This window comes from Eriocheir sinensis, chromosome 3 (assembly GCF_024679095.1).
Source record: "Eriocheir sinensis breed Jianghai 21 chromosome 3, ASM2467909v1, whole genome shotgun sequence".
Classification (NCBI taxonomy): domain Eukaryota; kingdom Metazoa; phylum Arthropoda; class Malacostraca; order Decapoda; family Varunidae; genus Eriocheir; species Eriocheir sinensis.
Window position 1 is genome coordinate 6,500,375 of NC_066511.1, and position 14,449 is coordinate 6,514,823.

Below are 14,449 nucleotides of genomic sequence, written 5' to 3' on the forward strand. Positions count from 1 at the left end.
AAGAAATTAACATATGTACGAGACACAGTTATCACCTTATGGTAGTGTCAAAATAAGTATTGTATGTGCCATAATTCGTCATCGCCCGCAATCACAAGCTCGTGTCGCCAACTGCGTTGAATAACTCTCAGACACAGCGGGCTGTGCGTTTATTATGTTTTATTACAGCTAGCTTGTTTGTTGGTCTGTTTAGTGTATCAGCTAAAGCTTTGTTAACATAAAGATGCAGAACATGCAGTATAGCACTATACAATACAGGTATATTAATACTTATAACAGTAATAATATCGTCATCCGGAGGCGCTTGAACGTTGGTTTTTTCACAGCGTATCGCCGGCTTCAAAATGATTCGCGTCGGTGTTTCTAAATATTCGTGTTTAGCAAGATAACGGAGGCTCCTATGGTTATTTTTGATATCGCATCTTAATCTACGGTATTTTCTACGTTTATCAGTAGGTCTGTTTTTCTTTTAAACTTGGTAATAAAAAAAAAATGATCGTTTTGACAAAAATCCTCAGGGGGGGGCAAATGTGGCCCGGGTCGGAACGAATAGGGTTAAGGCAGTATCACACTTGGACAACCGGGGCCAAGGTCAGTTGCCCGTATCCACATCCACAACGTAAACAAAGCACTTGCCCTGTATCAACATGGCGTCGTCTGCTAAAGTAAGGGCTCTCGCGGCTTGTGCTGCGCATCATGGCGGCTTGTGCTGCGCATCATGGCGGCTTGTGCTGCGCATCATGGCGGCTTCTGCCGCGCATCATGGCGGCTTGTGCCGTGCATCATGGCGGCTTGTGCCGCGCATTATGGCGGCTTGTGCCGCGCATCATGGCGGCTTGTGCCGCGCATCATGGCGGTTTGTGTTGCACATCATGGCGGCTTTTGCCGCGCATCATGGCGGCTTGTGCTGCGCATCATGGAGGCTTGTGTTGCACATCATGGCGGCTTTTGCCGCGCATCATGGCGGCTTGGCGCAATTTTCAAAATTCAGTCGTGGTGGCTGCTCGCGCTAACTGAGGCTTTCATGCTAATTAATTTTTTTCTTGGTAGATGGTGGCTCGCGCTAATTGTGGTTCGCGCTAATTGATCTCGCGCTAAGTGGGGCTCTACTGTATATATATATATATATATATATATATATATATATATATATATATATATATATATATATATATATATATATATATATGTAGGTCAGGTGTACAAGCGTTAATCACCCCGTTAGGAGCGAATCTTAACACCTGCGTCCTTGGGGTCATGGTGGGTGCTGACCAGAACCCCGCAATGCCCCGACAATTTTTTTTACGTTAAGTCACTAATTATCGTTTGCAAGAGACGCCACAACGCCCATGCATTCACTGTGGATGGGGAAAGGCTTGCCTACACTGGTGTTAGTGTAGATAATGTAATATTGCAGAAAACAAGGTAAAACATTCTCGGGGCGGCGGGGCAAGGCGGGCTGTTTGACGTAACTCGTAACATTTTTTCGTTTTTACGGCTATAATGCATCCTTCCTGCATTCATTTCATATATCCACGTGTGCACAGGGTGAGATAATAAGGATATATATATTCTCAGGGCGAGCGGGGCGGGGTAGTGGCGGCACGGCTGAAATGTAACTCGTTACATATTTTTCTCTTTTTATGGCTATAACATATCGTCCCTGCACTTGTTTTACATATGTATGTATGCGCGGGCGTGGAAGGCTGTCGTGGGCTTACGGCCGTGATCTTAACCCGTGGGCTTCGGCTATGGGAAAGTCGATCAGTGGCCGAGAAATGTCAACATTACACTGCATTTTGAGACTAAGAAAAGAGCATGGAACGTATACCAGAGTACTCCTCTCATAACCATGTGTGAAGCCGTTACTTTTACTCAAACTCCATTCTTTTTGGATGGTGTTTGTCACAAAATAAAGTCTCGTGACGCGTGGCATCTAGCCGAGAGTCACTTGTTGTCTACTTTAGAGAATTTATTTGACAAGTGATTACTGTATGGATAGTTAATTCAGTCTGCCATGACCTTACAGCACCACCTATGACAAATAAGCCCGCCTCAAGATCACTCACCCACCACAATGACCCAGGGCATGCATGATGGGTTGTTCTATGCCACCACCACCTACAATTAGCTCGAATTAGGGGTTTTGAGCCGAGCCCCAAATGTGGTCCACCGTTTCAGCGGACCGACTCGCGGGAGCCCCAAACGGGGTCCGCCAAAGCTGCCGGGTTAAGTAGCTTCATTTGTGCTGATGATATATTAAATGCGGTAGGCGAAAGTTGGGTTTTTGGGTCCGTAGACTTAACCTTCACCATATCCGGGTTTTTCCCATATCCAGGTGCCCCCATGGCTCTATTAACCCGGATAACAGAGGGTTTATTGTATATATATATAATATATATATATATATATAGATATATATATATATATATATATATATATATATATATATATATATATATATACACACACACACACACACACACACACACAGAAGCCCCCCACCGTTCACGGGTATTTGGTTCCGCGAGATTCCCGTGATCCGCGAATCCGCGATTGACGGGACTATAATCAAATAGGGAAAATAGGGTTTCGTTCTACTATCTTGATTGAATAAAAGAAAAAAGATTTCTAAGGCATTTCTAAGCATTGTTATATAGTTTTACATACACGTAAATCACAAATTAAATATGGACTGCAATAATTTAACACTCATGTCCAAGAAAGGGGTAATGTAGGCTCTGTTTTTCCCTATATATCTCATGTTTAAGCTACTATTGCCACTCTCCTGGTGATCTTAATTGTCTGATGTGATGGTTAGTTGTGTTATTTAATGCCCTGACCCACCCAGTAAGTGAGAGTGAATGTGTAAATGTTTGTGGCCTCACTGTCCTCGCCCTCATTTTTTCATATATAGCCATTGTGTCTTATTATGATGGAAAAAGGAAGAAAATGGGAAAAGAGAACAGGTTGTTTTGAATCGGCAGCTGGAGGCGGCTGCCTTACGATTAGCTGATGGTTCTGTAAACATGCTTGTGATTCGGTGCAAGGCCGATGATGTCAACAACCAATCAGCGGCCTAGCTGCCTCTAATTACAATGTAAGGTTTGCTTCGTAAATCTGAAGTTAACGTCGGTTGCTAAATCAATAGTGTGTAGTTATGTTAGTGTGTAGTTAGTGAGTATCTGTGAATCCAGGCCCAGGTGATTCAAATCCACCGATGCACCCAGGTTTATTGTTCGTGAGGGGGCGTTTCAGGTGTGTGATAGCAGGAGGGCATGAAAATGGCAGCTTTTAGGGTGTGCATGATAGCCGTGAATTGCAATGGCAGAAGGGGCTATAGCAGGGGATTGGGTGTAGATTGTTGCATTTTTTTAGGTTTTATTTTGCCTTGGCTGCCTCTTTAGTTGTAAAAATAGGAAGAAAAAAAGGGAGACACAAGAATGTGATGGAAAGGCAAATGTCTGTGAAAACTTACAATTTTGCTATGGTATTTATTAACCCTCTCGCGTAAGTTTCCAATAAGTTTCTGTTCTGCTCATCATAGATTTCTTAGGCCCGACCGGCCTTTTTTTGCCACCCCGATACTCTACATTCCCGGACGTATTTTACCCTCACAGATATATCGTACCCCAATAAATCTGGTATCAGTGGCTTCATAAAGACGTACTAGAACATGCACAAATTAATATAAATATATATATATATATATATATATATATATATATATATATATATATATATATATATATATATATATATATATATATATATATATATATATATATATATATATATATATATATATATATATATATATATATATATATATATATATATATATATATATATAGATATATATATATATATATATATATATATATATATATATATATATATATATATATATATATATATATATTTTTTTTTCTATTTATTTATTTATTAATTTTTTTTACGTTGTGGCCTATTGCGCCGGTAGGCTTCTTCCCGGTGGATCCTGATGGTCGGTCCAAGGCTTCTTCCCGGTGGGTCCTGATGGTCGGTCCGCCCGTTCTGGAAGTGTTTATATCTTGCATTGGCTCATGCTGCCTCCCAGAGCTCATCTTTAATCCTAGAATCTAGAGTCCGGGTTGATAGGTGGTCTTCTGGACAGCACGTGGGTAGTTTAAGCCACTCGTGGCTGAAAAATCCCAGCTTGGTGGCATCGGTCGGGATTGAACTCGCGTCCTCCTGAGCATTAGGCCGTCTTGCTATTGTTTCAGCCACCACCATATATATATATATATATATATATATATATATATATATATATATATATATATATATATATATATATATATATATATATATATATATATATATATATATATATATATATATATATATATATATATATATATATATATATATATATATATATTATATTATATATATATATTATATTATATATATATTATATTATATATATATTATATTATATTATATTATATATATATTATATTATATTATATATATATTATACTATATATATATTATATTATACAGGTAACTCTCGATTTACGCGAGTTTGGTTTACGCGTTTTTGAAATAACGCGGGGTCCAAAATCCAAATAAATGTTTAATTTAGGCGTTTTTTTTCACTTATACGCGATATTTTATGGAGTGGCCACCAGATGTCTCACAACTGGACTCACGGCCACACAGCTGAGTTCAGTTCTTCCCAGCTACTTGAACAACAATACAGTACCCTCGCTGCCACGCTACTCAACAATAGGGGTGGGCAGGTACTGGTACCAGTACCAGTACTAATGGTACCAGCAGTACGGTACGGTACCAGACTGTTCGGTACCGGTACCAATACTAGCCAACCCCTCATGGTGTCCCTCATTTCTTCCTCACACGAGAGAGGCTGAGAATGAGTGCCCAAGTGGATATCTCGGTTCTGGTGACACGCGGCATGCAGCTGTTTGTTGTGTGGGTGTGGTTGTGTAGTTTGTAAACAATGCAAATGGCGGCCAGGCTGGGATTGCGTGAAATGACTCCTCGTACAAGACTCATGATGTACAGTTTCTGATATCATATTCACCCCATTATTCTCACTAATATTAATAATTAATAATGAACACATAGACATTTTTTTCCAATATGATATTTTATGTAGCTTGTACTGCTCCTTAGTCATACAATCTTAAGCCACCGGTGACATCAAGATCAAGATCATACAAATGGCGTGACGGAAGCGGGATAACAGCAAGGCATGGACGATCTTCCACCGATTTAGTCTTTGTATAGTAGTTATTAGATCGCCCTGTATTCTATGGTAACATGTTATAGGACAGCTACGGACTATGAAGGATTATAAACAAAAATAAAGGTAAGTTTGCCGTTGTTATTGGATAAGACGAAAAACAGACCCTTAAAAACATCCCAAAGAAGAAAAAAATCATTAAAAATTTGTACATTCAGCGTATAACACGCAGGGCTAAACTTTCAGGCAATTTTATGTGAAAAATGCGCGCTATACTGTAAAATTACGGTATTTATTTTCGACAGAAACCTACCTCTTGTTTGATTTACATTGTTTTTGAATTACGACCTCTTCAAGAACACAACACTCACAGTAAATCGAGAGTTACCTGTATATATATATATATATATATATATATATATATATATATATATATATAGATATATATATATATATATATATATATATATATATATATATATATATATATATATTATATATATATGTTATATATATATATATATATATATATATATATATAAACAATACAAACTTGTTTCAAGTCTCCGTATAGAGTATTGTAGACAATAAATCTGAAGTACCAACTCTTCCCCACTCACTAGCTTGAAATTTTGTGGGCCAACTTTTTTAGCTGAATATGTTTCAAAGCAGAATTTAGTAAGGATTCTTATGGTATCCTCAAATTTCTCATACGCCTATTAGTTCCCGAGTTACACCGAGAAAACTATTTTTTTCCTCTCCCATCAAAGTAGGCTAACAACAAAAAATTGCTCAAAGCTCCTCATCTATGCTCCTTAGAAAAGTTGCCATTTGTTACCATTAAGAAACTTATCCCAACAAATGACGCTCCCAAATTTGATGCACTTTCACCGAAAACTTAATTTTTAATCAATTTTCTTATAACTTTTATGATGCGTTTTGCGTCATCGTGCGCCAGGACCTTTTACCCTTTGATGACGCGAAATGCGTCATCGTGCGCGAGAGGGTTAAGGATAACTGGTATGTAGCTGTTTTGTGAATGAAAAGGCTATTTCAGATGTAATAGATAGTAGGATTATAATTACAAAATTATGAGATGGTTTTGTAATCATTATCATTGTTTTTTTTCATTTTCTAGGGCATGGTCTCAGACCCAGTTCTGGCAGCAACAGATGTAGCAAGCACAGTATATGATGACCAAACACCTGGGTTGGATATTCCTGTAGCTTCAACTCCAATCAGTGACCAAATGTTTGACCTGATCATGGGGGGCACACCAGAAACTAGCTTCATTAGTGAATATATACAAAAGAATGAAGTAGAAAAAGGACTGCAAAAAGACAAGGAACCTGACAAGACAAAACAAAGATTGCTAGAAGATAAATCTAAAGAAGTTTGCAGTAATAAAGAAAGTGAACAAGAGACACCTGTCAGTAAACAAAATAGTGAACAATCTAGTCAAAAGAGACAAGAAAGTGCTCCTCCTGACAGCCAGACAGATCAACTTCAAGATTCTGTCTCAAGCATTGACAATAGCAGAGTGTTTCTAAGGGAATGGAGTGTAGACTCAATGTCCCATAGCACAATTGAAGCTGCTCCTGAGTACAATAGATTGTTTTCCGATTTAGAGGGCCTGGGTGGATTCCCTTCTGTGCCAGGCCTGGTGGTCCCTGACCTAGATCTGTCACCTTCTGCCTCCACTCCAAGTGAAGAAGTTTCAAATGAGGTAGGTGGCAGTTATAAATTCAGATTCATTGATATGTACTGGGAGTATTATTAGATCATCATTGTCATCACCATTTTTATCATAATCATGTCATCCATAATCCATTTCAGTGCATGCTATATTTCTTGCTCAACATTTTTCACTATTGTTTATGTTGTTTATCTATTTCAGTTCGACTTTGTTGAATGTTTTTATCTTTTCTCCATTTCATTCCATCTAATTTGACAAGTTTGTCACAGATGTCCATGAGTTGTCTGATCTACTGCTGTTTGTTAATTTTTTGCATGACATGACTATAACAAATACCTCTTATTTTACACTCACTGTGTTGTTTCTGTAAAAGACAATCTATGGTGAAGGAGACCAAGGAAGCACCCATAAAGCTTCTGGCTAGATCAAGTTGATGGATCCTGCCAGGAGGTATTTGGTATGGGAAAGGTGCCTGAATGGAAACTTACTGGGAAGGACTCTTGGTGACAGTGTCATAGGGTGGTGGTGAGGGTTCTCAGAGGGAGGCTTGGAGTGGACCTTCTTCTGGGGTCAGTAAACAAGTTGGAGATGATTTGCATTGAAGTGGCCTTCAACTTCCTCTGCAAAACTCCTGACATATATTTCTGTGTCTTCTCAGGAAAGCTCTAGTCCTATGCACACTGCCAGTTGTAAAGCATTCTGTGCTCTTAAAAACCCTGCAGTTCAGAAAGATTTTCCAACAAGTACTAATGATGATCAATCTCTTAGCTACCCCTCCAGCATTACTAAACCATGTCCAATGTGCAACTCTAGCTGCTGATATCCAAAACCTGCAGTTTTCAAATTTCTGGGTCAGGCAAAGTTGTTGGTGTACCTGATTAGAGACATTGGGGACCAACATGTATTTCACAGCCAGGCCTTTCAGTGTCAGTAGTAGCATAAAAGTTGCCCAAGACAATGAGTGTGTCCTAATGAAAGAAGTAGTCTGATATGGAGTAGAATTTTGTTTAGAACATTTTCATTTTCACACATTCAAGTACATTGCAATAAGAGACATGTAGCACAATGTTCACTTCAACCTTACAAGTGGAGTAACCTTAAGAACAAATGTCTGCAGTTGGATGGAGAGGCCAATAGCTACCCCCCCTAAAATGGATACCATTGCTCATGCTACACCAACAGTAGGTGTGCTCCCCATTAGTGATCTTGTCACTGCCAGACCTCAGAGGCCCACTGTATTTACCCTCAGGCTTCTGAGCTCATTTGATAAGTGAGGCAGTCGGTGATTCTTCGAGAGGCTCAAGATGTTTCAGGTGCCCACACACTGAACCTTATGAAGCTTTGCCCTGGGCTTGGTTCTAAGGCCTGGAGCTATATCTCCACCACTCTAACTGCCCCCAAAACAAAAGGAATGGCAAGGAGATCATCCCCTCTTTTGGATGCAGGGTTTTTGTAAAAAGTGGAGACCCAACTTTCAGTTCAAGGGCAATGGATTGTCATTAGTGTAAGTGTACAGTCATTCTAACTCATTCTTGCATAGGTCCATCAGAAAGTTCTGCAAAGAGCAATGAATACATACCTGAATACTGCCACATTATTACATCTTAGAGAAACAAACTTTTATTGGTATGTAATGGGTATTTTTATTTCAGACATTTAGATTTCTTTTTTAAGGTCATGAAATTAACTTTTCTATGCTTTGCTTTCTTACCACTAGACAATTTATGTAATGATTAACTGCATCATGGGTCTTTCTGCCATAAAATAGGAATGGAATGTGACTGAATGCTGAGTGCCTGCCACAATATGTCCAGCTTATTCTCTTGGTAAACATGCAGAAGATTGCTTACTTTTAACCCCTTCGTTACCGGGACTCGCCCCCGTTCCCGCGCTAACCCCCACCCGCCAAACCAAAATTTTCTATCCGTGTAATTTGAAAATAGGGGTGTTTGTCATTCAAGATTACATGCAGCCATGTCTGACTCATCAACCCTGCTCTACTCACTGCTGCTCACATCAGGATCATTTTCCAGCAAGTATTCTTCATCACTATCACTCACAGTAATGTCTATCTGTGTACCCTCATCGTCCGAGCCCTCAAACTCTGTCCCTACACCATCATCTGAATCACAGGCAGGAGACACCATAGTTGAGATAACCTCGGGAAGTAACGCGAGTGTGACGCAAGGGGGCTACACGAGTACTGAGAGTGAGAGGGGCTGGCAAGGCCGCCGCTCAAGGCCCCATGGCTTAGGTGCCAACAGCAGGTTTTTTTTCCAACATAGTATATTCTATATGATACAGATAAAGGTATGTATATAGAAACATAAAAAAAGTAAAAATAGCCAAAATAAACAAATGGATGCAGTTGGCACTTATTAGTGCCTCTTTATAGTGCCATACAGGATGGCATGACATCATTGCATGGATGCCATAGGCCACAATATGAGAGCTTTCCTATGCATGCCAAACTGAGTTTTGGTAAGGCTCCATACACCCTGAACTTATGATGTTGTACGCATGTACAACATCGGTTCCTCAGCCAAACTTTAGTTATGTTGTACGCATGTACAACATTTCGGAAATCCGGTAACGAAGGGGTTAAGTTGGATGTTCTTCTTATGTCTGCATCTTGGGACATGGGACTTGAGAATGGCTAATTTGCTATGGCATTCACCCATGCTTTCATTACTTTCACATTAGGGTTGTGTTATAACTGACCCCAATCCTTCATGTCTTTAATTCAATGGAAAGGTTAATTCTACATCTAGTTTACTTTTTTACAGGAAAAGGAAGCAGAACAAGGTCAAAGTAGTGGAGATTAATACCACTTGATGCTGAATTTATTAATGGGACATCAGAAAATTTTGAGACAAAAGCCAGTTTAGCTTTAAGAATGTATTGGTGGTTCGTACTACAAAAGAGTTTAAGTTATAGGAGGGTGAAAAACTATTCTAGAGCTTGCTGGTAAAAGGGATAGGGTGAAGTATACATTGATAAGTGAGATGGACAGACTAGGATAACAATGAGTAGCAATTTCCATGCGTCAAGGTTCAAGAAGTGGGGAGGCATGCTATAAACAAGTACAGTGAAATGGCAAGCATGAAAGTAGCAGGAGAATGGAAAGGATAGCAATGTTATGACTGGCTGAAGACTAAGTTGGCTGTATTTCCTCTTCATTTCTGTATTTGCCTCTACTCTATTGGCTTATCTCTACTTTTGTCTCTCATTTAGTATTTGGATCTTCTTGCTGTTGACTCCTAACCCCTTTTTCCTCCTTTTTCAAATTTATATCATAGAACTTGCTTACAAATTTTCTGCCATTTCTTTAATCAACTGTCTTTTTTCTCACAGTAGTCTTTTATCATGTTATCACTAAATAGTGGTATTCCTTTGGTACTTTTCATCCTTGCATAGGCATGTTTACAGTTGATGCTTCTTTTATTTTTACCCCTTTCTAAGCAATCTTTTTATCAAGATTTTTGTGCATCCAATTTTTTCACACATCCTCCTACCTCATTCATAGTTTTGTATTGATAAGGAACATTTTTTTCCAGGTAAATTTTATAATCATATAGCTAAACTTATTTTTGTATTTTTTATATAGACATTGTCCAGTGGACATTTTATGTTGCTCATCACCAAGCACTTTTCTATCATTCCTTCATAAATACACTTTCCACATGTTAGGGCACTTTAATATCTGCAGCTAGTTGGCTCTTGATTTCTATAATCACTCATATATATGAATCTTTGAGTTCCCCTCGGGCTAATCTATCACCTGGCAATGTACAGTAAACCCTCACTTTTTTTTAACCTCAGTATAACGAATTTTGGCTTAAATGAACTTTGTGGGCCAGTCTGCTATATGCGGGGATTTAGCGAACAAGTTTGGTAAGTGTGGGATTTGATTCGGTGGTGGGCCGGCCGAACATGTACACACAGGTTGGTTATCAGTGGTGGAAACAAAGCCAACCAGGCAGTGCATACCACTCAGTCTAGCTTTGTCTGCTCGACTGCAAACACCTCCACTTGCGTCCTCCCGTGCCTCAGCAAATGTTCTGCCTCCCGTCGTGCCTCACTTCCGATATGAACTTTCATCTAGTATAACAAACAAACTTTGTTATATACAGAAATGGTTGGAAGAGCAAACTTTCAGCTCACATAACGAACAAAGTTCGTTTTATTCATAAAGCTCGGACCCCATTGATGTGAAGGAATTTTTTTATTGGCACCGCCTCCTTCCCCCGACTGGTTTATTTTACCGAGGGTTCTTTGTATTCCTTATTTCATTTCTCACATGTTCTTTGTATATAAACATGTCCCTCACTTCAAAGACAGTGTACGTGGTAAACCTCATGGAACACCTCATGCTTTGATTCGGATCTGTTTTCAGTTGTCGACAAATATGTTTCCTGCAATATGGATTAGTTTGTGGTGTACTGTTTTGGTTATTGAACATAGCAATGTCATTTATTTCTAATGTTTTGGGATGTACCTTTTTAAGGCATTGAATTTTCACATAGATTGATACATTGTGATTAAAGAACAGTGAGATTTTTTCTTTCTTTCTCATGTGTCGTGCTTTTATTAAACTATTGTGTTTTCTTTAAGAAAATTAAAACATCAGATATATATTGCATGATGTAAGTGAATAACATTTATATTGATGATATATTAACATTTTCTCTGAGACACTTTATAAATTAGGGTAAGGAGTGGTACAGTATCCCAAAACTAGTGAAGAGACACTGTCTTCTGGTCCCCCATTCTGGGAGAGAACTCTGAAATGGGAAAAGCACATGGCATTGAGGTTTAAAACTGAGTGTAGGCATGAGTGTCAGTTGTCAAAAAGTCATCATTATTTATTAATTATGTCAACCCCCAACTTGAAGTTCAAGCATGATCCTTATCCAGTTACATAGTGATTGTGTGCAGCATTGGTATCTAATGCATCAGTTTGGTGAATGGTTTCAATCAGACACTCACATTACACATATTTTCTGATAATTGAAGCGTTCTAGTTTCATTATATACATGTAATACAGTAGTCCAGCTAGAATCTCTGTCACCCTTGAAGTGTTTTCTATGTTAGCTTAAATTTAATGCTAGCCAAAAGGGGTGGCAGCAGTTTCAGTAATACCTCTGGACCTTTACACTGTAGCAAAATGGCACAGGATGTGGTAAGACAACACAGCAAGAAAGTCATAGTTCTTTCAAAGTGCCACTTTATATAATAAATTGTAGTATAAAATGAACATGGTTGTCTTTAACTATAATCTGACTAGAGAATTAAGATATATATACAAGTTCAGAATCATCAGTATTAAGGAAGTAAAAAACTCAAAAACTGTTTCCATTAAAAGGAAATTAGCCCTCATATATTCTTTAGCACATCCTGTTACCAAATACCTCAGTTCGTTCTCATCTTCATTGAACACAGTGACCAAATTTGTGCTATATATAATCATGCTTTACCTGTAAAATGCTTATTCCTGTAATGCTGCTTGGTGTAATGATAAGTTTCTAAAAATAAAACTTAGTAGCATTTACTCTCTTACTTGCCATGATGCACTGCTAACTGTTCCTCTTTTCATGGGTAATTAAACTCCCATTTAATTTCTGAACTATGCAATTGTCCCCTGATATTTGTGGGGTAATGTGTCAGAGACTCCTGTAAATTTGCACACTCGGAAAGTAATCATTGCTCTCCATGAATCTAAAGTTATAGTGAGCCATAAAATTATCAAAATCCATTTCCAGTTCATGAAAATATCATAAAATATCAGTCATCCAAATATATACACTATATCCATAGACTTAGGAGTTGTCCATCAATAATGTTTGTGGGATAGCCTGTGCGTTTTCAAATCAAATCTAAGCATGTTAGGGGCCAACTGCTTTCAAAACTGAAAAAAAAAAAAAATATTTAGTATCAAATACATCCTCAATTTGTTTGTTTTGTTGGTGTGAATATTTCCACACTGTGACTACATTACTTGATGCATTTTATGTTGATTCTACCGACATGGTGGAACCCTGTATCATTACTTAGATTGTCACTAACATTCTTTGCTTATCATACATGCATAATATATTCTTTAGTACCACATGCCTGTAGAGGATGCCTATTTCCTATATATTTGTATTTTATCTTATGCCCTGTTTTTTTTTTCTCCAGAAACATTATTATGGGGGTTGCCATGACCCCATTCTTTTCTGTTCATCCATTCACTTTTGCAACACTAACGCCAACCCTTCCACCTCTCATATTCTTTAGTCCTATTAATCACCTTTACTTATGGTTCTCCTGCCACCCCAACACCTTAATCTGCATTTACACCAAGTGAATTGGTTTGATTAAAATCATCATGATTCATGATTCGTCTTGATTCTCCATATGAAATCATGTGGAACAATTTACACCAGGTGAATTGAGTTACTCAGAATTATGCCGTGGCATGGCAATTTAAGTCACTGATGTGCGCATGCTCATTTTTTCAAGAGTCATGGCGAGTCCGCAGAGGAGTAAGCATCATTGATTTCATGCACCCTTATTTGTGTTCTATGCCTACTTTGCCTCAACCAGAGTAACACTGCTATTTCAGTGAGAGTCTACATTCATGTTCCTCATAGGCAGCCTGGGTACTGCCTGTTGACTTGGACTCAGTCAGTGGGAACAGTGTTGATTCAAAATGACTTGAGTCAAGTGATTCTTCATGATTTGAATCAAATCGATTCACTTGGTGTAAACACAGCTTAAGTCTTTGGCTCACTGACTCAAAAATTTACCATTTTCCATCCTCATAACATCCTAGTGAATTATGTTTCACCTCGTTTATGATTCATATTTTTTATTTTATTTTATAATTTAGGTGACAATTAGACTTCTTACTGTAATTCCATTTTATTTCAGTCTTCTCAATCAGATGTAGCTGAGAAGCTGAGCTTTGAGGTTCTCCCAATGAAACAACCCAGTGCTGAGGTAAAGTATGGGCCACCAGTAAGCAAATCAAGCCACTTGGATATTTTTTTGTCAGACTTGACATATCATGAAGTATCAGAAATTTTCAATTACTTCTGCTATATACTAGTTTGCTTTCAAGCTTTTGGCTAAAGGATATTTTTGAGTACTGAGAACTTTTAATTTCTTGAAGATTTAGTCAAGTTCAGTATGATTTTATAATTTCATGATTTTGATACAGGTAAGATACACTGGAAATTTCAAACTTGTGCCATTCATGTATTATAAATATTCCTTGGATGAATGACAGTTGAATATTTTGGAGCTATTCAGTTCAGTATGCTTATAGCTTCAATTGGGCATGATCTGTGATAGCCAAGGGTGGAAGCAAACTCAGTTAAGGCCTCAGTGATTAGTTATGACTTTGAAGTTGGTTGTTACTAGAATGAGGATTCTTGCCCCCTAGTTCTCTTCATGGATTAAGTCACTTTTGGGGAACCCAGTTCATTATCTTTCTTCCATCTATGACACACCAATG

General features: G+C 38.2%; 1 protein-coding gene across 1 annotated transcript in view; it reads left to right on the top strand.

The window, feature by feature from the left end:
* The window catches only part of LOC127004017 (sorting nexin-29-like), a gene marked incomplete at its 3' end in the record, with an annotated part of 27,734 nt that extends 13,802 nt beyond the window's left edge, over window positions 1-13,932 (top strand). The window contains 2 exon segments of the mRNA XM_050871208.1: window positions 6,390-6,977; window positions 13,864-13,932. Of these exon segments, the coding sequence (XP_050727165.1) occupies window positions 6,390-6,977; window positions 13,864-13,932 (657 nt within the window).
* Between the last annotated feature and the right edge of the window lie 517 nt (window positions 13,933-14,449).